At 45.1% G+C, this 23,786-nt stretch overlaps 2 protein-coding genes across 3 annotated transcripts; both read left to right on the forward strand.

Annotated features, from left to right (window-relative positions):
• The first annotated feature begins 14,931 nt into the window (after window positions 1-14,931).
• LOC123143030 (uncharacterized) lies at window positions 14,932-16,395 on the forward strand. Its single transcript, XM_044561792.1, has one exon. The coding sequence runs from the start codon at window positions 15,050-15,052 to the stop codon at window positions 16,202-16,204; it is 1,155 nt and encodes a 384-aa protein (XP_044417727.1). The 5' UTR covers window positions 14,932-15,049; the 3' UTR covers window positions 16,205-16,395.
• Window positions 16,396-20,421: 4,026 nt separating this feature from the next.
• LOC123143031 (uncharacterized) lies at window positions 20,422-23,296 on the forward strand. 2 transcript variants are annotated; one of them, XM_044561793.1, is made up of 2 exons: window positions 20,422-21,669; window positions 22,897-23,296. In XM_044561793.1, the coding sequence occupies exon 1, from the start codon at window positions 20,521-20,523 to the stop codon at window positions 21,661-21,663; it is 1,143 nt and encodes a 380-aa protein (XP_044417728.1). In that variant the 5' UTR covers window positions 20,422-20,520; the 3' UTR covers window positions 21,664-21,669; window positions 22,897-23,296. The 2 variants fall into 2 exon arrangements, with proteins under 2 accessions (XP_044417728.1, XP_044417729.1); XM_044561794.1 differs by having other exon boundaries at window positions 20,422-21,368; window positions 21,444-23,296.
• The last annotated feature ends 490 nt before the right edge of the window (window positions 23,297-23,786 follow it).

Genomic DNA, 23,786 nt, shown 5'->3' on the forward strand with positions numbered 1-23,786 from the left:
GTTGAAGCTTTAGCATGATCCTTTATCCTAATAGGGAAAGGTGGTTTCTCAACATAAGAAGTAGGAACAATAGGATCATTATAAGTGACAGTCTTTTCTTCAACTTTAATAGGTGCAGCTACTTTTACTTCTATGGGAGGATGATATTTAAACCACTTCTCCTTGGGGAGATCAACATAAGTAGCAAAAGATTCACAGAAAGAAGCTACTATCTCAGAGTCAAGTCCATATTTAGTGCTAAATTTACGGAAAACATCGGTATCCATAAAAGACTTAACACAATCAAACTTAGATGTCATACCTGACTCCTTACCTTCGTCGAGATCCCAATATTCAGAGTTGCGTTTAATTCTATCCAATAAATTCCATTTGAATTCAATAGTCTTCATCATAAAAGAGCCAGCACAAGAAGTATCGAGCATGGTGCGATTGTTATCAGAAAGCCGAGCATAAAAACTTTGAATAATTATTTCTCTTGGGAGCTCACGATTGGGGCATGAATATAACATTTATTTAAGCCTCCCCCAAGCTTGAGCGATGCTTTCTCCTTCGCGAGGCCAAAAATTATATATATAATTACGATCACGATGAACAAGATGCATAAGATAAAACTTCTGATGAAATTCCAATTTCAACCGTTTGTAGTTCCATGACCCCGTATCATCACATAGCCTATACCATGTCGATGCATCTCCCTTTAAAGATAAAGGGAAGACCTTCTTCTTAACAGCATCATCGGGTATACCTGCAAGCTTAAATAATCCACAATCTTCATCCACATAGATTAGATGCTCATCAGGATGCTTTGTTCCATCTCCTGCAAAAGGATCAGCTAGCAGTTTTTCTAACAGACCCGAAGGAACTTCAAAGGCGACATTTTCATTTTCAATAGGTTCAGTAGGTTGAGGAGCAACTCTTTGCTCTACTGGTCGGGGTGAAGATACCCCGAACAGGCCCCTCAGAGGATTACTTTCCATAGTAACAAGTGACAGTAAATTTCAGCACACTATATAAATTCTTCCTTACCAAATTCCACCTACCAAAGGCGCTTCACTCCCCGGCAACGGCGCCAGAAAAGAGTCTTGATGACCCACAAGTATAGGGGATCTATCGTAGCCCTTTCGATAAGTAAGAGTGTCGAACCCAATGAGGAGCAGAAGGAAATGATAAGCGGTTTTCAGCAAGGTATTCTCTGCAAGTACTGAAATAAGTGGTAACAGATAGTTTTGTGATAGGATAATTTGTAACGAGAAACAAGTAACAAAAGTAAATAAAGTGCAGCAAGGTGCCCCAATCCTTTTTGTAGCAAAGGACAAGCCTGGACAAACTCTTATATAGAGAAAAGCGCTCCCGAGGACACATGTGAATTATCGTCAAACTAGTTTTCATCACGTTCATATAATTCGCGTTCGGTACTTTGATAATTTGATATGTGGGTGGACCGGTGCTTGGGTGCTGTTCTTACTTGAACAAGCATCCCACTTATGATTAACCTCTATTGAAGCATCCGCAACTACAACAAAAGTATTAAGGTAAACCTAACCATAGCATGAAACATATGGATCCAAATCAGCCCCTTACGAAGCAACGCATAAACTAGGGTTTAAGCTTCTGTCACTCTAGCAACCCATCATCTACTTATTACTTCCCAATGCCTTCCTCTAGGCCCAAATAATGGTGAAGTGTTATGTAGTCGACGTTCACATAACACCACTAGAGGCTAGACAACATACATCTCATCAAAATATCGAACGAATACCAAATTCACATGACTACTAATAGCAAGACTTCTCCCATGTCCTCAGGAACAAATGTAACTACTCACAAAGCATATTCATGTTCATAATCAGAGGGGTATTAATATGCATAAAGGATCTGAACATATGATCTTCCACTAAATAAAACAACTAGCATCAACTACAAGGAGTAATCAACACTACTAGCAACCTACTAGTACCAATCCCGGACTTGGAGACAAGAATTGGATACAAGAGATGAACTAGGGTTTTGAGAGGAGATGGTGCTGGTGAAGATGTTGATGGAGATTGCCCTCTCCCGATGAGAGGAGCGTTGGTGATGACGATGGCGATGATTTCCCCCTCCCGGAGGGAAGTGTCCCCGGCAGAACAGCTCTGCCGGAGCCCTAGATTGGTTCCGCCAAGGTTCCGCCTCGTGGCGGCGGAGTCTCGTCCCGAAAGGTTGCTTATGATTTTTCCCTGGACGAAAGACTTCATATAGCAGAAGATGGCCACCGGAGAGCCAACAGGGGGCCCATGAGGCAGGGGGTGCGCCCTGGGGGGTAGGGCGCGCCCCCACCCTCATGGACAGGTGGTGGACCCCCTGACGTATTTCTTCCGCTCAGTATTTTTTATTATTTCCAAAAATGACTTTCGTGGAGTTTCAGGACTTTTGGAGTTGTGCAGAATAGGTCTCTAATATTTGCTCCTTTTCCAGCCCAGAATTCCAGTTGCCAGCATTCTCCCTCCTTATGTAAACCTTGTAAAATAAGAGAGAATATGCATAGGTATTGTGACATAACGTGTAATAACAGCCCATAATGCAATAAATATCGATATAAAAGCATGATGCAAAATGGACGTATCACCTCCCTCGTTTCTTTCCTGACGTGCACTCCAAGTCTATCGGGTTGCTTTCTTTCCAAAAATAACTTCTCCAGAAGGTTTCATTCCGTTTCGACTCTGTTTGATATTCCTCTTCTTCGAAACACTGAAACAAGGGAAAAAATAGAAACTGGCACTGGGCTCTGGGTTAATAGGTTAGTCCCAAAAATAATATAAAAGTGCATAGTAAAGCCCAATAAATATCCAAGATGGATAATAAAATAGCATGAATACTTCATAAATTATAGATACGTTGAAGACGTATCAAGAGCTGACCAGTGCCTTAGCAGCCATGGAGAAACTGAAGGAAAACTTCAAGAAGGAGCGGGCAGACTGGGACATAGAGAAAACCACACTGCAGAAGAGGGCTGAGGATGCAGAAGCAACCCTTAATCCGGTGGTAGAAGAGCCGACTGGTTTGAAGCGGCAAATAAATGCCATGACCACTGCTGTGTTTGGTAAGTACCCTTATTATAAGCTGTTAACATGTATTATCCCATAAACTGTCAGTTTATCGACGTGCATAATGATGCAGGATCTCGCATTACCCATCTGGGCTCTGATATGCAGAAGAAATTGAAGGCTGCCTATACTCTTATAGAGCAATTATATACCGGCGCGCAACGGATCATTTGTACTGCCTCTCATAACAAACCGCCCCCAACCTTGATCAAGGAAACATTAGAGAGGCTGTCAATGTTGCCCGCCCGGTTTGAGGAGTTAAAAAGATCAGCTGCAAGGGCAGGTGCTCTGACTGCGCTAACCCGGGCTAAAGCATGGATACCAGATCTTGACCCGGCTGATGTGGGAAATGGCTATCCGAGCATAAAAGAGGACGGGTCAGATTTTGACAATGATGATCTCCGAGCTTTGACGAAGGAAATGTGCCCATTAGCGAGCAAATTGGCTGAAGAGACGGATCTTTCTCATTACCAGTCGATTTATGACGCCGACAACAAACGGGTTAATGCGCCAACTTATGATGTGCAAAATCTTATCCCGCCAATCCGAAGCATACCTACGCCCCTGATGTTGAACCCTCCACACTTATAAGCGATGAAGCTGTATTCAAGGCCCTAACTGGAATCGATTGGGCAACCATTGACTTCCAGCCGCTAGGTGGAGAGGAGGAGGATGAACCGGCGCAGGATGATCCACAGCCGTCAAGTCAGCCCCGCGAAGAGTCATGATCCGGAGGCCGGTTTAACCTTCTGCACACTGCAACACTTGTTGAAAACAATTATCCTGTTGGGCATCAAAGTGCCTTGTAATAGGCTAGTTTAAACACTTGGTCTGCTATGCCATCGTGCATATTCACTTTGCATGACACTGTTAATCCTCCATGATTATGCTATGTCTGTTTATGATCCTTAGAAGCTTTATTCAACCTGTTTCTGCATACAACAAGTTTAAAGTGTCCTGGCGGTTTACCGCCGGACGGGTCATAATGCCCAACATATAACCCGGGTTTATAACCAAGGCTGCACTTAAGAATAATCAAATATGAAATATTTCATACCTGTGACATTGAATCACATTGTTGGTTTACCAACTTTTTGTAGTAAGGGTGATAACCCAAATCTTGAGTACTCATAACTCCTCCCATGTTTTGTCGGTTTATAGTAAAGCCGTACCGGGTTGTAATAAACACCGGATTATCCGTATATCATACTGGCGACTTGTAGTCGAAGCCAGACCGGGTCAACAAACACCGGATTATAACTGATCGTGCACTGACAACTTATAGTTGAAAGCCAAGCCGGGTCAATTGACACCGGTCATCTTGTAATTTCAGAAGAAAACAAAAGCCAGACCGGGTCAGTAAACACCGGATTAACATAAACCTCATCAAAATAAACTGCCAAAAGAAAGATTTCAGAAGAAAACATGCAAAAGGCGAGGCTTTTCATGGGCTGCCAGGCCACTGAGTTAAACCATTTTGCAAAGCCTTATAAGATGGACCTCACATTAACCAATCGTCATTTTAACTATGACAAGTTCAGGGTCTTTATAAGATTGACTTGTCAAACGTTCGACCGGTCTTACCAGGATTACCTGGGCGGAGTGGCTTACTTAAAAAGGCAGGATAACCCGGGGTTTTAGGTGAATACACCTGGCTTCCAAGCCTGGCTTTTATAGCCTATTACAAGGTTATAGACTTTTTGTTCTTGTAGAAGCAAATAGACCACGAGCAATATTTTGAGCTATGCTCAATGGGTGCCTATGTTTGAATTGTGCTTTTGCAACACTCTCTTTGGCCCCTTTTGACTTTGGGTAACGAGCCCCCAAGTTTTTTTATAGCCTTTGAGCTGGATCAATGGGCAATCAGAACTCCGTTTTATAAACAGAAGCCCCCAAGTAATCAAAAGCTTTTAAGGAAGAACGGCAGAGGCCCTGCTTTAGTAGGGATGCCGGTTTATTATATTGATCATAATATATACATTGTCAAGAATATGTACATAAGAGGAGCCTATGGCTCAAGTGTAGTAAGGCCGAAGATGAGCGATATTCCATGGCCGGTGGGTTTCCTTCTCCGATTTACTTGAGTCTTTGTGCTCTCGAACATCAATGAGGTAGTATGACCCGTTGTTCAGATTCTTGCTGACCACAAAGGGTCCTTCCCAAGGCGGGGATAACTTGTGCATATCAGTCTGATCCTGGATGAGCCGGAGCACCAGATCGCCTTCTTGAAAAGTTCTGGTTCTAACCCGGCGGCTGTGATAACGACGCAGATCTTGCTGGTAAATCGCTGAACGAGCTGCTGCAATGTCACACTCCTCATCTAACAGGTCAAGTGCTTCCTGTCGTGCCTTGTCATTGTCAACTTCAACATAAGCTGCCACACGAGGCGAGTCATGACGGACGTCACTAGGGAGAACCGCCTCTACTCCGGACCATGAAAAAAGGTGTGTAGCCCGTAGACCTGTTAGGCGTGGTATTGATACTCCATAACACAGAAGGTAACTCTTCCACCCAACGACCCGGCGTCCTCTGTAAAGGAACCATAAGCCGGGGCTTGATGCCTCTCAGGATCTCTTGATTGGCTCTCTCCGCTTGACTGTTAGATTGGGGGTGAGCCACTGATGACACGTCAAGCCGGATGTGCTCACGTTGACAAAATTCCTTCATAGCACCCTTGGACAGATTAGTGCCATTATCAGTTATGATACTGTGTGGAAAACCAAACTGGAAAATAACCTTCTTGATGAATTGAACCATCGTGGCTACATCACACTTACTGACTGGCTCTGCTTCCACCCACTTAGTGAACTTATCAACTGCCACCAAAAGGTGGGTCTTCTTATCCTTGGACCTTTTAAAGGGCCCAACCATATCCAGCCCCCAGACTGCAAACGGCCAAGTAATTGGAATCATCCTCAATTCTTGAGCCGGTACATGAGCACGTCGTGAGAATTATTGACAGCCATCACACTTTTTGACCAAGTCTTCAGCATCAGCATGAGCCGTCAGCCAATAGAAGCCGTGAAGAAAAGCTTTGGCTACCAAGGACTTTGAACCGGCGTGGTGACCACAATCCCCTTCGTGGATCTCACGCAAAATCTCACAGCCTTCTTCAGGGGACACGCAACGCTGAAACGCCCCTGTCACACTGCAATGATGCAATTCTCCATTGACAATAGTCATTGACTTGGATCGCCGGATTATCTGCCTGGCCAAAGTTTCATCCTCGGGTAACTCGCCCCAGGTCATATATACCAAATATGGGACTGTCTAATCTGGGATAACGTGAAGAGCCGCCACCAACTGAGCCTCCGGGTCAGGAACAGCCAAATCCTCCTCTGTAGGTAGCTTGACCGACGGGTTATGCAAAACATCCAGAAAAACATTGGGTGGCACCGGTTTACGTTGGGAACCCAAACGGCTTAAAGCGTCCGCCGCTTCATTCTTTCGCCAGTCCACATGGTCAACCTGATAACCCTTGAAGTGACCAGCCACAATATCCACCTCTCGTCGATACGCCGCCATGAGCGTATCCTTGGAATCCCAAGTACCAGACACTTGTTGAGCTACCAGGTCCGAGTCACCAAAGCACTTAACCCGGCTTAAATTCATCTCCTTAGCCATTCGAAGACCATGGAGTAAGGCCTCATATTCAGCTGCATTGTTAGTGCAAGGGAACATTAAACGGAGAACATAACAAAACTTATCACCTCGTGGGGAAGTTAACACGACTCTAGCCCCCGAGCCCTCCAATTGCCTGGACCCATCAAAATGAATAGTCCAATAAGTGTTATCCGACTTTTCTTCCGGCGCCTGCAACTCCGTCCAGTCATTGATGAAATCCACAAGCGCTTGGGACTTGATTGCCATGCGAGGAATATACTTTAACCCGTGAGGTCCAAGCTCGATGGCCCATTTGGCAACCCGGCTAGTTGCTTCCCTGTTTTGGATTATATCTCCCAAAGGGGCAGAACTAACCATAGTGATGGGATGACCCTGAAAATACTGCTTAAGCTTCCGGCTTGCCATAAAAACTCCATACACCAGCTTCTGCCAATGTGGGTACCTCTGCTTAGACTCAATAAGCACCTCACTGATATAATAAACCGGCCGTTGAACCGGATACTCCTTGCCAGCCTCCTTACGTTCTACCACAATGGCCACAGCGCTGATAAGTCGCCTGGGCACTCTTAAACCCAAAAGGCATAGATACATAGCAGAAGGCTCCAAAGGGAGTTATAAAAGTTGGCTTCTCCTGGTCCTTAACTGCCATTTTGATCTGATGATAACCAGAATAAGCATCCAGAAAGCTCAAACGCTCACAACCCGTCGTAGCATCAATGATTTGATCAATACGAGGGAGAGCAAAGGGATCAGCTGGACAAGCCTTGCTCAAATCTGTGTAGTCCACACACATACGCCAAGTGCCGTTCTTCTTAAGTACTAGCACCGGGTTAGACAACCACTCAGGGTAAAAAAAACTCCACAATAAACCCTGCTGCCAAGAGCCGGGCTACCTCCTCACCAATGGCCTTGCGCCTTTCTTCATTGAAGCGGCGGAGAAACTGCTTGACCGGTTTAAACTTGGGATCGATATTAAGAGTGTGCTCAACGAGTTCCCTCGGTACACCTGGCATGTCAGAAGGTTTCCATGCAAAGATGTCCCGGTTCTCATGGATGAACTCGATGAGCGTGCTTTCTTATTTCGGATCCAGGTTAGCGCCGATGCTAAACTTCTTGGATGAATCTCCAGGAACAAAATCAACCAGCTTAGTCTCATCAACCGATTTAAACTTCAAGGCCCGATCATGCTTTGTAGTTGGCTTTTTCAAAGAAGTCATATCCGCCGGATCAACATTGTCCTTGTAGAACTTCAACTCCTCTGTTGCACAAACCGACTCAGCATAGGCCGCATCACCTTCTTCACATTCCAAAGCTATTTTACGGCTCCCATGTACAGTGATGGTCCCCTTATGACCCGACATCTTGAGCTGCAGATAAACATAACAGGGCCTTGCCATGAACTTAGCATAAGCCGGCCGTCCAAACAGGGCATGATAAGGGCTCTTGATTTTCACCACTTCAAAAGTCAATGTCTCTGATCTTGAATCATGATCATCTCCAAAAGCAACCTCCAGAGCTATCTTGCCAACTGGATACGCCGATTTACCAGGCACCACACCATGGAAAACAGTGTTCGACGGTTTAAGATTTTTATCTGTCAACCCCATGCGACGGAAGGTTTCATAATAAAGGATATTGATACTGCTCCCTCCATCCATGAGCACCTTGGTGAACTTATACCCTCCAACCTGAGGCGCCACCACCAATGCCAGATGACCCGGATTATCAACCCGGGGCGGATGATCCTCTCGACTCCACACAATGGGCTGTTCAGACTAGTGCAAGTAATGGGGCACTGCCGGTTCAACGGAGTTCACTGCCCTTTTATGAAGCTTCTGGTCGCGCTTGCACAGGCTAGTGGTGAAGACATGATACTGCCCACTATTCAAATGCTTCGGGTTGCTCTGGTAACCCGACTGTTGCTGCTCCTGACTCCCCTGATGATTATAACCACCCTGGTTGTCCGGACTGCCTTGATTGCCATGTCCGCCTTGATTACCTTGAAATCCTGAGCCAGAACTGCCTCCACCATAACCCGGCCCATGAGAACTGGGTCCTGAACCGCCGGACGGTCCATGATCATATTGGAAAAGATCCTAGTTTTTGAACTCCCGCATAATAAAGAAATCCTTCCAGAGGTGCGTAGCTGGCCTTTCTCGCGTCCCGTGCCTTGGGCAAGGCTGGTTTAACAGGCGCTCAAGATTGGCACCTGATCCTCCACTCCGCGGGGGCGGTTTATCCTTACAACGCTGACCATTATTCTGTGTGTTAGTGTTAGCCAAAAAATCTAAACTGTTATCCGCTTTACGCTTACCGTTGTTTCCATGGCCCGCTGGGTTATGTTGTTGCCCTTTGGTGTTGCCGCTCTTCTTTCCCTTTCCCGGCTTTTCATCGTCAGACTCGGGGTCCTTGGTACTATCAGAGTCGGCATACTTAACCAGAGCTGCCATAAGCGTTCCCATGTCATTGCAGTGACGCTTGAGTCGTCCTAGCTTCAGCTTCAGAGGCGTGAACCGGCAATTTCCTTCCAACGTCAAGACTGCTGTATCGGCGTTGATGCGGTCCGATGAATGCAGGATTGCCGAGACCCGGCGCACCCAATGGGTTGTTGATTCACTTTCTTCTTGGACACAGGCGGCTAAGTCCACAATTGACATGGACTGCTTTCACGTGTCTTTGAAATTCTGGATAAACCGGGCCTTTAACTCGGCCCATGATCCAATGGAATTAGCTGGCAAACTTTTCAGCCAAGTGCGAGTTGTTCCTTCCAACATCATGGTGAAGTATTTAGCACATGCCGCATCATCCACATCCAGCATCTCCATCGCAGTCTGATAGCTTTCGACCCATGACTCGGGGGGTAAGTTGGCAGTGTAATTGGGCACTTTACGAGGACCCTTGAAATCCTTGGGCAGCCGCACATTACGTAGAGCCGAGGTGAGACATGGCACCCCCAAAGAACTGAAAGCAACACCTGGTTCCACCGAAGTAGTTGGACAGACCGGAGTAAGCTGACGGGCCGCGTACTACGCCGCTAACTCGGCTTCTCGACGTGCTCTACCGTGATCCGCCACGTCCTGAGCATTAGCACCACCGCCCGCCGGGTTATGCCCTCGAGGCGGGTTACGGTTCTGCGCACTGCTTGACACAGCCGGTTCATCAATATGTCTGCTGTAACTTCGGCTTGGGCGGGGGGGTGGAATGAATCCTCTCGCGGCTGTACGAATAAGCCTGCTGCTGAGTCAAAGCTGTCTGAAGGAGCTCCCTAGCCCGCCGCGTCTCAACCGCTACGGGGGACTCGCCTTCTATTGGGAGGGCCGCCAATCATGAAGCAGCGGCGACTATGTTATCCAAGGGGTTGGAGTAATGACCCGGAGGCATTGACACGTGCTGTGACGGGACATTCTGACGAGGCGGATCCATTGTGCGCGGCTGAACCGGCGCCCCTGTTCCAGGTGCTTCTACCCGGTTTACCACTGGCTGGTTGCTGGTTCCTGCTCCTGGCGTGTTAAAGAGATTCCTTGCCTCATAAACCGGAGGCAGGTGAGACCGCTACCTTCTCCTCATTACATCATTTGACGCGTTTTGATCCAACATAAGCCGGTAAGCCTGTGCATCCAACTCGGCCCGCTCTGCAGCCATCCTGGTGTTCTCAGCTGCCTTGGCTTGAGCTATCTAATCCTTCACCTTCGCAACTTCTGCGTTATGCTGATCCTGATCCGCCGGGTTAACTTCAGCCGCTAGCAGTGTTGCCAAAGTGTCGAATAAATCGGACAAAACCTGAACCGGCGGTTGCGCAGGGCCTTCTGCCCCACCTACTGTCGTCGCCGCTGAACCGGAGATCATCGCTGCTGCGGTCGAAGAGTGCTGCGCTGACTGTGTACCGGCCATGAAGATCGCAACTCGGCTCGGTGGATCGAAGGGGTCCAGAATATTGTCGCCATCGAAACAGCCCCCAAACCGGCCATCTTGCAGTTGGTACAATGACTCGGTCTCTCCGGTAGATGACTCGTCATCAGAGTAAACGACGGTTTCACCACCAGATACCGATCTTTCCTCAGATTCCGCTCCGTGGACGACTCCCACGAAGGCACGCTTCATGGCAGGCTGAACCCGGGCGAGTCTCGCACGCTGAGCCGTTTCGACGATGTTGGTGCAGATGTCCGGCTCAGGGCCCGGTTCGCCGATCTTGCTAATGAAGACGTGAATACCGCCGAAGGGGACCCGATACCCATACTCAATTGAGCCGGCCTCGGGGCCCTAGCCTGCATCGTCGATGTAAAGCTTGCCGCGACGACTCTTGGTCATCCGGCCCACAGTGTATCCCTTGAGCCCTTCGAAGCTGCCCTCTAAGAACTTGAAACCATCGTGCGATAGCCCCACGATGGGCGCCAACTGTCGTGGTTTTGTCACGGCAGATGTCCTAGTGTGAGGACTTAGTCGTGGAGCCATCGCAATGTAGTTAGCTTAAAGGGGTTAAAGCGGGACAAAGGACGCAAGGAGTTTATACTGGTTCGGCCCCTTGCAGTGAAGGTAAAAGCCTAATCCATTTGTGATGGAATTGCTAGGGTTTCAATGATCAGGGAGCGAATACGCTTTGCCTGGCTCTCGATCTGTTGTTTCTTGTCCCTAAAGCGTCGCCGGGTCGTCCCTTTATATACACAGGTTGACGCCCGGCGGTTCACAGAATCCCGGCCGGCTCATAAACGGGTCCGGCTCGGTTTCTACCCTTTCCTGTCTTACAACACAAGTCATACACCATATGGCGGTTTACATCTACGGGCCCTAATCCGCCTTTGGGCTTTGGGCCTTCTTGTTAATCTCCTCCGTAAAGCGCCATATTCCTTGTCTTCATGGGCTTCAATATGAGTAAATCACTATGAGTATAACCCGGCCCCTCCTGGGCGGTTTATACTCAATAGTTATATCCCCAACAGAATCCATGTCAGGTACTTCATAATCTAGAGGCATTGTACTTTCTCCTATTTCATGTCCAGCCACAAACATATGTTTCATTGTCAAAAAAAACCCTGCAGCTACCGAAACAAACTGTGAGCTGCATTAGTTTCAGTTGCACCACTGAATTCATTGGTGCTCTCACTTCCTTTTGTGATTTTTTTGGTCTTGTGAATTTTGCGTACGATGAATTGGCCAATTGATGATTAATTGGCCTAAGCATGTTAGTACAGAACTAAATATCTGTAAAAGAAAATGGCCAGTATCTGAAAAAAGTTCCTCCAATGTTATAAAGGAGGCAAACTTTTATTCCAGGGCGGGTAAAGAAACTGAGGTGGTGTATCGTTTCTTTTATCGTGCTCAAATTCGTTGCTATGACCTATCAGCATTGCTCAAAAGTTCATATTGTTGAATGTTGTTTAAAATTATAGATCACGTCAAAGCAGTCAAAATGTTGCAGAATGCAGTGTACACTTTTAGAGCATTTATGTTTTATTGATGTTTGGGTTTATATATTTACTGAATAATAACAAATAAGACTGGTTGCTGCAAAGAGTTCCTTCTTTCCTATTGCGCACCTCCAAAGTGCTAGCTTTGAATTGTAGGCTTATCTCAGCATGTTTATTATACAGGGAGGTGACTGATAGGTGATAACACAATCTGATCTTCTCAAGAACCGTGCTTCATTCAGCTGCAAGACAAAGCAGATTGCTTTAGGTTCTTAGGTGCTATAATATCGAATAAATATCCTATTAGTTTACAGGATCACATATTTTTAGGTTTTTAATGCGGTTCATGATGAAACAGCTAGAGCCTATCATTATACATTATTACCTAACTGATATGGTTTTAGTTCCGAACGGAGGGAGTACCATTTATACTAGTACTGATTTTGGGTGACCGCTCATCATCCTCTCTATATCACTGATGCTACATGCCAGAACAAGTTTTTAGATTTCCTTTCTAGAGATAGTTGTTCTTAGAATCAGCATATTGTCACCAGATATGCACTCCATTTACCCTTTTAAAAGAGAAAGGAGCAGGCATATTTGATAGCTGGAGACTCCTTGACAGTATCCCAATTTCAAAATATCGATACAGTTATTATGTTCTTGCAATGAAATGCCTACTATTCCGATTGTTACCCGAAGTGTGGGACCGTTTTCAGGTAGTCCCAGGTTTTGACCTTGCTGCACATTTGCGTCCCTTGTCAAATGCCATTAGATTTATGAGGGCGGGGTGATCCATTATGAGGCATTTTTTGTGTTCTTCAAAATTTAAACGGTGGAAATATTTTAATTTTTAAATAGACAAACATGAATGACCATCTTAATGATCCAATACTAATACCATCTGCTTTGGTGCATCCTATGGCTGAGAATAGGGTGGTGTCACTGGCAGGAAAATTGCACAGAAGAGAAATTGTTTTTCGAACCAAACTTTGGCAAAACCGCGGACAGGTACTTATGTCTTTCATGGAAGGAACTCCGAGTATCAGTGGATGTTTGGTGAGGAAGATCTTAAATCTCTCCCTATTTATTTAATATGTTGAATAATTCTATCAGGATGCATGGTCCGATAACACGCAGCGAGTGCATCGGGATTTGGTGATTATTCATGGTTTTGGTTTGATTGGCTCCACACTGCACAAGACAAAGAATTTGTTTCAAAATCCTGGCAGGTAATTTCGGAGTTAGGAAATTGGAGTATCTACACCACTTTGTTGAGTTTGTTTAATTTATGTGAAAAGCAATGCTAATGTGAGATTTTGTTTATGTTTAGAAGGCAGAATTAGGTCAACAGAACAAGTATTACTCTATGCTCCCTAATTTTTTAGCATCACAATCAATTGAGGACTCAATGCAGCTTGGGGGTCCTTCTGGACCCTTAGTTTGTTCAAAAAAATCAATTGAGGGCTCAATTGGGAATTGGGTCATTTGATTTTGACCGGGTCAACAATTTCTTAAGAAACTCTTTTATTGAATTCTTTTAATTCATTGTGGTCCTTAATTTTTAAGCTTTTTCATTCAGTTGAGGTATCCAATTTCAGATTTGATTCATGATTTTGACCGGGTCAATGATTTTAAAAATTAATCGGGAGCAACCGGCATATAAAAACATATGAAAAATATTGCATGCAGACACCGGTGCACAAAATTTTCCCACATAAGTATTAGTTGATTAGCAGATAACACAAAATTACAGCGCGAAAGGCCCACCAAAACACTGTATTATAAATAAAATGAAAAACAAACTCGATCATCTCCCCCTAGCCAAACCAAATACTCCCTCCGTTCCAAAATATAAGGTGTATTTGTTTTTTCGAAAAGTCAAATTTATTTAACTTTGACCAAGTTCGGGGTCAAAAATATTGGTATCCACAATGCTAACAAAATGTAAATTCATTTCATGATGAATCTAATGATACTAATTTGATATTATGCATATTAATATATTTTCCAATAAATTTGGTGAGACTTAAAGAGGTTTGACTTAAAAAAGCTAATACTCCCTCCGTAAAGAAATATAAGGGTGCTTTGATTTCTTTTACAGAGGGAGTACACCACCTTATATTTTGAAACATGCGCAGTAAAAGAATAATGAAAATCCAACAACATGAATGGCGCAACAAAGTTCGCCCTACCCTTCTAGTCAATGATGATTCCTTGACTCCTAGGCAAAATAGGAAACAACTAATGTGGTTGTATAGATTTTTTTCCTGAGAATCATGTGATTGTATAGATAATGCACATATGTCAATAAAAAAAGTGTAGAGTTTGGTCAAAAAACAAACTTCCTCCAGTGAGCTAGATGCATGTCTCCAACTTCTCTTTTTGGATATTGAGCTAAACAATTTTTTTGGAATGATTTGAAGATATTGAGACCAACTAGATCCCCGGGGAAAGAGCAAGTGGCAGAAGATAACAATACTTTTAGGTCTTGAGAGGCGAATAGGAATCGTACCTAGTTCTTGAAACAATGCGGCAAGAAAGTACTAGAGGGTGGTCTTGTAAAATTCACATTCAGGTCGAATTCAGGGCAAAGAACTCTTAAAATCTTGATTCCACGGATGGAAGTGCATCAGTTTTTGTGTCATTGAAAGAGAAACAAAGAATAAATTCAGTTGTCTTTTTTTTTGACGGGTAGTTGTCTTTTTTAGGAGAACCAAAAACTATTCACTGCAGCCCAGCCCAGCCCAGCCCATCAGCGCGTGGGGTCACCTTGTCAGCATCAAGGTCGAACAAGACCAGACCAGACCATTCTTCTCTCTCAAAAAAAAAAAAGGAAAAAAGAAGAGACCACGCAAATCCTCTGGCTCTCGCATTCGCCCCCGGCCGTCGTTCCCCATTCCCTCGCCGCCGGCGCCACCGCGCCGCCGCGGCGCCATGCTCCGGCTCCGTCGCAGCCTCCTCTCCCAGATCCTCTCGTCTTCCCCCGCCTCTCCCATCTCCCACCTCAGCCGCCTCATCTCCGCCGCCGCGCCCGCCGTCTCCCCGAACCCTAGCTTCGCGGTGGAGGACTACCTCGTCTCCACCTGCGGCCTCACCCGACCCCAGGCCCTCAAGGCCTCGGCCAAGCTCTCCCACCTCAAGTCCCCTTCCAAGCCCGACGCCGTCCTCGCCTTCCTCGCCGGCCTCGGCCTCTCCGCCGCCGACGTCGCCGCCCTCGTAGTCAACGACCCGCTGTTCCTCTGCGCCAAAGTGGAGAAAACTCTGGCCCCCATCGTCATCGGGCTCACCGCTCTCGGTCTGTCGCATTCTGAGATCGCCCGCCTAGTCTCGCTCAGTCGCGCCCGCTTCCGCAGTAGATCCATCCTCTCCAAGCTGCACTACTACCTGCCTCTCTTCGACTCCTCCGAGGACCTCTTCCGGGTGCTCAAGCGCGGCGCTGGCATTCTCTCGGCCGACCTCGAGCGGGTGGTCAAGCCCAATGCCGCCTTCCTTCGGGAGTGCGGGCTAAGTGATTGCGACATTGTCAAGTTGTGCATCGTTCAGCCATGGCTGCTCCCCTCCAGCATGGAGCGCATCCGGGCAATGGCGGCACACGCTGAAGGTATTGGTGTGCCTCGTGGCTGTAAGATGTTCAGACACGCGTTGCATGCTGTTGCGCGCCTCAGCAAGGAGAAGATCGCCAACCAAGTGGAGCACTTGAAGAAGACATTTATGTGGTCAGATGCTGAGGTCGGCGTTGTTGTCTCCAAGCATCCATCTGTGCTGATAAGGTCTAACCAGATGCTGCAGAGCAAGTCAGAGTTCCTCATCTCTGAGGTCGGGCTGGAACCGACATACATTGCTCATCGTCCGGCATTGCTCACGTACAGCCTGGAAGTCCGACTCAGACCCCGGCACTACGTCGTAAAGTTTCTCAAGGAAAGCGGATTGCTGGATCGCGGCCGGGACTATTATAGAGCAGTCATGATCAGTGAGAAAGAATTTGTGGAGAAGTTCATATGCCCTCACAAGGAAGCTGCACCACACCTTGCTGAAGACTATGCAGCAGCTTGCAGAGGGGAAGTGCCTTCCAGTTTCAGATTTACATAAACCAAGAGCGGGCTATGAGAATTGGTAACTGTGTATGACGCAACAAAGTTTACGCTCTGTGCAGTGAGCTAGTAATTTCTGTTTCGGTGTTATTTGCCTAATTGGATGTTTGTTGTCTGCTCTAGTATGTCTGGTACATGTCAATTTAGTGTCGCTAATTCCATATGAAACTGATAATTTGATTGTGACTTCTTTCTATGTCTATCACACCATTCCAGTAGAGAAGGAAGCATCGCACTATGGTGAACATGTCTCCTCATATCATATTGGCACACATAATGGAACCAAGAGTGTGTGAGATCAGGGCATTTCTGCAAATGGTTTCAAATATCAGCGATAGAGTATGTCGTTATGTTCTCAACGACCATTGCAGTTTTCAGTGCGAATCTTCAACTACCTTTCCATGAAAAATGTTCCCATTTTGTTCATTATTAATTGAAGTCTCAAAATTTCCATTTGGATGGCGGAAACAATTGTGGAGTTGTTGATGGCCACAATGTGTAGATTACTGCCGAGGATGTAGTTTTGAACTACTCTGTTGGTTCCTTCCTCTTAGTTCTTCTAAGCTGAAAGTCTTCGTTTCCCTGCAGTTGCTCTGTTTATAAGATATTTACTGTACAAGAAAGCAGGTCATTGTTTACTACTAGTACTTTGTATCACCTTTTTTTTTCTCGCTCTATGTTTTTGGATGGCCTATTGGCTTAAATTTTTCTAGGGACATCTGATCTCGAAATTGAATAATGTTGTTCATGTTCTGAAAGTACTTGGCAGTTTTACGGCTACTTCAAAAAATTTATCACCTTTTGAAAGCCTTGTATTACTTAAGCTTTATCAAGCACAAAAAGATAGGCCATGTTGTTTCCTTCACAATATTAATTATAATGTTAAATGTATTATATATCTAGATGACTGTTAGGACTGAAGTTCGAGAGACACTGGGTCCATTTTATGCCACACAAGTAAACCCCAATGTATCCACACATACAGTGTAAACATGAACTCCTGGAGTTATCAGGTTGCCGTTGCAGTTAACACTTTAGTTGTCTTTTTCTCTTTATTTGCTTCAAGGACCACTGAGAGTAGTGCACTTAGTTACTTCCTGGTCCTCTTGTTGGTGGAAGTGTTACATCAAAGAATGTAAACAAAGGGGCTCGATGAGATGACTACATGGTATGAATCTTCCACGAGTGAATACCACAAGTTGCTTATCTCCCTGTTGAAGATACTGTGTCAGCAAAATGGGAAAGTACTCGCACCTTTTGGGTCTGACTCATCACAAGAGGTACTTTCTTTGTTTCATGCTTCATTTTGTTGCAGTCATAGTTGTACTTATATTACCGTTCTATTGTGTGCCTGTAAGCATGTTCCCCTTTGCTCATAATGCATGTTTGACTTAACCACCCTTGTGTTGTGATGATGTCATATAGTGCAAGCAAACTAATACTTTTGATACGATTACCATTTCTGAACGGTTGTGACGCATGCAGTAGACTTGCTTTTTCATAATTATGTTTGGTATTATTGCCTGGCCATGTCATAGGTTCTGATTCTACATTTCCCCTCCGTTGAACTGTACTGGTTTCTGAACTGAACTATTACCTGCACCTACCGGTTACTGGTTTCAACCTGTTTCATGGTCCTCGTTTGGGCTACAATTTAAAATGGTTCCTTTCAAGGATTCAAAAGATTACTGAGTTGGCTTATACCCAGTAGTATCTCAAATTATAGATTGGTATTATGAGGTAGCTGAATGTCTAACTCGTCTTCTGGCAATATGAGACGGTGGAACCTTGCAAAACTTACTTTTCCTTCTTCCGTTGAGTAACATAAATTAGACCTGTCATTTTCGTAGCACCATTTATGGGATGATTTTGACTATTTGGGTAACCTTTGCACATCTGACTCTCATTTGAATTCTTGGTAATAGGATACAAACGGTCCAGAGATGGCATTAACTAAGCTGTTTTCATCTTGTAAGAGGATTTTGAATCCGATGTTCGTTTCGGGGAAAATATCCCATCTCGAAGTCAGATGCAGGCTCTTCTTATATTCTGTGCCATTGCCATATTTAGCCAAGTGCCCCCACCCCTAGTACTACTTGTGGGTTTTACACTGTCTGAAATGAAGATAAAGATGTATCTCATGGTCATGGGGTAGCAGTAGCATGCTGGTTTATCATCTCGATAAGCTCTTGGAGCAAGCGGGTCCATGGGCATGTATATTTATTCAGTGTGCTTACTCAAAAGTTTTCGATTTGCTGAATGTGGATGTCGCTTCCTTTCTACCAGGAGAGGATGATCTGAAACTGGATGCACACGCGCATGGCACCTAAAACTAGGCAGAGGGTCAGCTTCAGTCCAGGGCACAGTGCAGTCAGCCAGCCAGACTTCCAAAGTTTTCGATTTTGATTTTGATTTTGATTTTGATTTGCTTGCGGATTATTGAGAGCAGTTTAATTTTGAGCTGAGAAGATGGCACCCAATATATATGTTCAGATAATTTACTTTAGGTGGGAGTGTGTTGGCCGTTGAATAACCAAAATCTTGCCTGGAGTGGTCTGTGACGGGCTCCACTTTTCTTTTCTGTTGCCCCCATGATACATACAACAGCTCGTCGCTGCTCTTATTTGACTCACTGTAATTGGGTACATGCTCACATTTTTTTTTCTCATGAAGAAACAATGCAACCGGAACTCCTTTTCTGATTCCGAGCTCAAATGCTCATTGATCAACAGTAAAATCGAAAATAATAGTAAAAAGATCTACCACAAATCCTTTTTTTTTTGTATACTTTGACAGATGTTTTGTATGCCTGACAAATTTCAGCATGAAATAACTTTTGTGCAAGTGATGGCAAAAAAACAAAATCAACACTCCAAAATGTTTTCAAAGCTAGCATTTTTGGAGCATAAAATATTCTTTTGCCATGACTTCTAGGAATGTCAAGCGAGGGTTCAGGTGCGCTGATGTAGCCCTCCTGCCCCTACACTTCCGATGACCCTAACTTTATCGAGGTCATGGAAAGAACCCTCGGAGACAGACTCAGAGTTGGAGTATCCCGAGGAGGAGGACAATCTTTCTTTTCCCTTTTTCCACCCCCACCAATACTGCCGCATCATTCGTGTGAGATCATTACAAACCGATGCCGGCAACTAGAACATACTCATTACATATGTGGGAATAGCCTGTGCAACTGCTTTAATTAATAACTCCTTGTTGCCAACTGACATGTATTGCTCACTCCAATCAACTAGCCTCTTTGCTTAGACTCGCCTGAACTGTTTCAAACATACCTTTATTCATTTTCCCATCTGGAACCGGTAGTCCCAAATTTTTGGGGTCAAACACTTGTTGAGATATGTCAAGAATTCCTTTCACGTTCTCCACCACCGCACCAGGACAATTGTCAGAAAAGAGGATGAATCACTTTGAGGGGTTTATGAGTTGCCCTGTCGATGAAGAATAAGTGTTCAACAAACCTTTAACTAACATTGCATGATGTTGTGAGGCTTCAAAATATAAAAGGGAATCATCTGCAAATAATAAATGGGTGATAGTGGGCGCCCTTCGACATATTGCCACACCCTTGAAGCCCTCCTTCTCCACAGACTTATGTACCAAAGCAGATAAGGCATCAACAACAAATAGGAATAAGAAAGGTGACAAGGGATCACCTTGGCGAAGACCCCTTTTAGGTATGAAGGAATTCAATATCTTCCCATTGATTTTTACTGAATACTTTACAGATCTCACACAAGCCATAACAAGAGAAATCCACCATGCGGAAAAACCCCATTTAACTAAAGCACCTTCCAAAAAGTCTCAACCGACACGATCATAGGCATTCGAGAGATCCAATTTATATGCACAAAGAGGTGACAAGGCTATCATGTTTGTCGCTGTTGGAAATAATTTATCGGTATCCAGTGATTCCTCTATATTATCCACACTGTTTTTTTAGGTGAATGTGTCAGTATCCGTAATTTTGATTCATTTGACGAGTTTCGATTATGAACTTGGATGTTGGAGTATTCTGAACTCGATAATCTCCTTGTCATATTTATCATGTTGTTATGTTCTCCAACTTATTTTCCTCATTCTTGAACGAAGCGATAAAAAGAAAGAAGCAATAAAACATGACGTGGCATGAGACTGACGGGTGGGAGCCCACCTGTTTTTCTTTTCTTTCTTTTTTCGAGGGAAAGGAGCTCACCGGCCTCAGACCAGAAGATCAGATCAGACCCACGCAACATCACTTCCCCATTCCCTCGCCGCCGCCGCCGCCCCGTCGATCTCCTCCAAAGCGGCGGCGCCGCCATGCTCCGGCTCCGCCACACCGTCCTCTCCCAGCTCCTCTCGTCTTCCCCCGCCTCTCCCATCTCCCACCTCAGCCGCCTCTTCTCCGCCGTCTCCCCGAACCCTAGCTTCGCCGTGGAGGAGTATCTCGTCGCCACCTGCGGCCTCACCCGACCCCAGGCCCTCAAGGCCTCCGCCAAGCTCTCCCACCTCAAGTCCCCCGCCAATCCCGACGCCGTCCTCGCCTTCCTCACCGGCCTCGGCCTCTCCGGCGCCGACGTCGCCGCCCTCGTCGCCAAGGACCCGCAGTTCCTCTGCGCCAAAGTGGAGAGAACCCTGGCCCCCGTCGTCGCTGGGCTCACCGGCCTCGGCCTGTCACGTTCTGACATCGCGCACCTCGTCTCGCTCTCCCGTGACAAATTCCGATGTAGATCCATGGTCTCAAATCTGCAGTACTTCCTGCACCTCTTCGGCTCCTTTGAGAACCTCCTCCCTGCTCTCAGGCGCGGCTCATGCCTTCTCTCAGCCAACATTGATACAGTGGTCAAGCCCAATGTTGCGTTCCTGCGAGAGTGCGGGCTAGGTGACTGTGACATTGCCAAGTTGTGCATCGCCGAGCCATGGCTGCTCGCCTCAAACGTAGAGTGCGTGTGGGAAATGGTGGCACGCGCCCAAGGTATTGGTGTGCCCTGTGTCTCTCGGATGTTCAGGCACGCGTTGCGGGCTGTTGCATTCCTTAGCAAGGAGAAAATCGCCGCCAAAGTGGAGCACTTGAAGAAGACGTTCAGGTGGTCTGATGCCGAGGTGGGCATTGCTTTGTCCAAGCTTCCAATTGTGCTGGTGAGGTCTAACCAGATGCTGGAGAGCAGGTCAGAGTTCCTAATCTCTGAGGTGGGGTTTGAGCCAGCATACATTGCTCATCATCCGGCATTGCTCACGTACAGCCTGGAGGGCCGGATCATACCCCGGTACTATGTTGTAAAGTTTCTTAAGGAAAATGGACTGCTGGATCACAACCGGAGCTACTATTCTGCAGTCATGGTGATGGAGAAAGTATTCGTGGACAAGTACATATGCCCTCACAAGGAAGTTGCACCATACCTTGCTGAAGACTATGATGCCGCTTGCAGAGGGGAGGTGTCAACTAGATTCAAATTTACATGAAAAATGGTAACAGTACGGCACAACAAATTTCTTACATTCTGCGTTATGCTATTCATTCCTGATTTGGTGTTATTGGCCTAACTGAATTGTAGCTGTCTGCTATTGATAATCTATAGTATGTTTGTTACATGCTGATTTGATGGTGCTAGTCTAGGATGAAATTGGCAATTTGATTTGAGAGTATTGGAATTCTCATTATGACATTCAATTAGAGAAGAAAGCATGGTACTACTGCTTTGACGTACATATTGGATTTACGGGAATCTTTGTGAAAACCATGGAGCGGCTGCTCCAGCCACGGATACCCTTCATTTCCACCTCAAGACAGGAACCATGTCAGAAAAAGCACTGCAAAGTACTCCCCCCGTAAACAAATATAAGAGCGTTTAGATCGCTACTTTAGTGATCTAAACGCTCTTATATTTCTTTACACAGGGAGTACTAAGCACTGTCTGACACATATCCCCACAAAATTACGTTTGAAATGGACGGCGTCCAAGAGTGGAGAAGTGGTTTCATGGAGCTAAAAAAAGTCTCTAAGAACTAATGGAATTAAAGAGAGTGAGAGCAGGACATTCTGCAAATGTTCTCAAATGACCATAGCATTTTCAGGTGCACCTCAATCTATCTTTTCATCGAAGAAGGTTCTCATTTTGGCCAAAGATGACATGGACTTTTAAATTTTCTCCGGATGAAAGTATGTTTGTCACTCCCAAGGATGCAGTTTGGATCTAGTATGTTGGTTGCTTGCTCTAGTTCTTCTAAGATGAAAATCTTCGTTCATCCAGCAGTAGCTTTGCTTATAAAACTGTTGTGAAAGCAAGTCATTGTGCACTACTCAGTAGTTTGTATCAGTTTTTCCCCTTATATTCTTTGATTGATGGCCTACTAGTTGATATTTTTCATATGGCTTCTGATGTCAGAACTGAATAGTGCATTAGTTGGCTAGTAGCATTTTTGTTATCGACTTATCCATGTAGAACTATGTAACGGGCATTTTGGAGGCCCTAGTATTTGTGCTACAGAGGCAAATTTCTCAAAAGCAGAGGGCATTTCATATAACAGAACTTTTGTTAAGTTAATCTTAAAATCGGTTATGTCATTTATCTGTCGTACCTTTTTACTAATTTTATTCCATATTAGCACTATGTACATAGATGCTTAGGCATCTGTATTCCATATCAGTATTTGCTTTTTTTGGATGATCTTTTATATTTTCTTTTGTTGTGTCAGCTATGATTTCTTCTAAAGACGTGTATGCTGGCATTGGAGAAAAGAGAATGAACACCTAGCATGTTTCATTTTTTTCGGCTCTGAAAGAATGAAGACTGTCACCTCATCTAAGAGATTATACCACTAATTTTCTCATTTATACCAAATGTCATCTCTTCGTCGCCTGTTTAGTTAAATCTAAGTCTAGATATTGCATAATTATAGATCTTGCAGAACTTAGAACATAGGAATAGTATACATGTTGTGTACCTCAAATTAAGACCCAAGCTGTGGTGGGGATGTCCATATTTGTCTGTTCCTGATGTTAGGCTTTAGAAGTTGGAAGAAATGAGATCTCAACTGTGTGCTTGCAGTAACACAAAGGAGATTAATCGCAAAGAGATCTGATTTGAAATGAACATCTGTCGTGTGTCCCTTCTCTGGTGCCTAGCTTGTGGAATTATAGGAGCATACTGATTTACTGAATGTAGATGGCGCGTTCTTTCTTTCAGAAGATGTGCTGAAACTGGATGCAGATGCATGGTTCCCTTTTTGTTCTTCCAGGAGATCGACAAAGCAGGGCGCTCGGACTCTGCTATCGTATATGTGATTCTGAAGGTATTTGTGGACTTGACGCCTTGCGTGAAGAAGCCCCTATTTTTGTCCTTTTGAATTTTTCAATTTCAGTAAACCTTCTTTCTAGTATTGTCCTAGAGATTGTTAGTACGCAAGGTGGCACGTGCGTAGCTGCAGCCTGCCTGCTGGATTCGTCAGCTCAACTGAGCCAACCTGAACAAATAAACAAGTTGAATGAACCACCAACATTCGTGCTTTGGTTAATTTGTAGATTGAGCTTCGTGCATTTTTGCTTAAGACATGTTGGACGTAACCAATTGAAAGATCCATGCATG

The sequence above is a fragment of the Triticum aestivum genome, chromosome 6D (genome assembly GCF_018294505.1).
Source record: "Triticum aestivum cultivar Chinese Spring chromosome 6D, IWGSC CS RefSeq v2.1, whole genome shotgun sequence".
NCBI lineage: Eukaryota > Viridiplantae > Streptophyta > Magnoliopsida > Poales > Poaceae > Triticum > Triticum aestivum.

Coding starts and splice junctions, on each gene's coding strand:
- LOC123143030 (XM_044561792.1), top strand. CDS start 15,050: ATGCTCCGGCTCCGTCGCAGCCTCCTCTCCCAGATCCTCTCGTCTTCC.
- LOC123143031 (XM_044561793.1), top strand. CDS start 20,521: ATGCTCCGGCTCCGCCACACCGTCCTCTCCCAGCTCCTCTCGTCTTCC.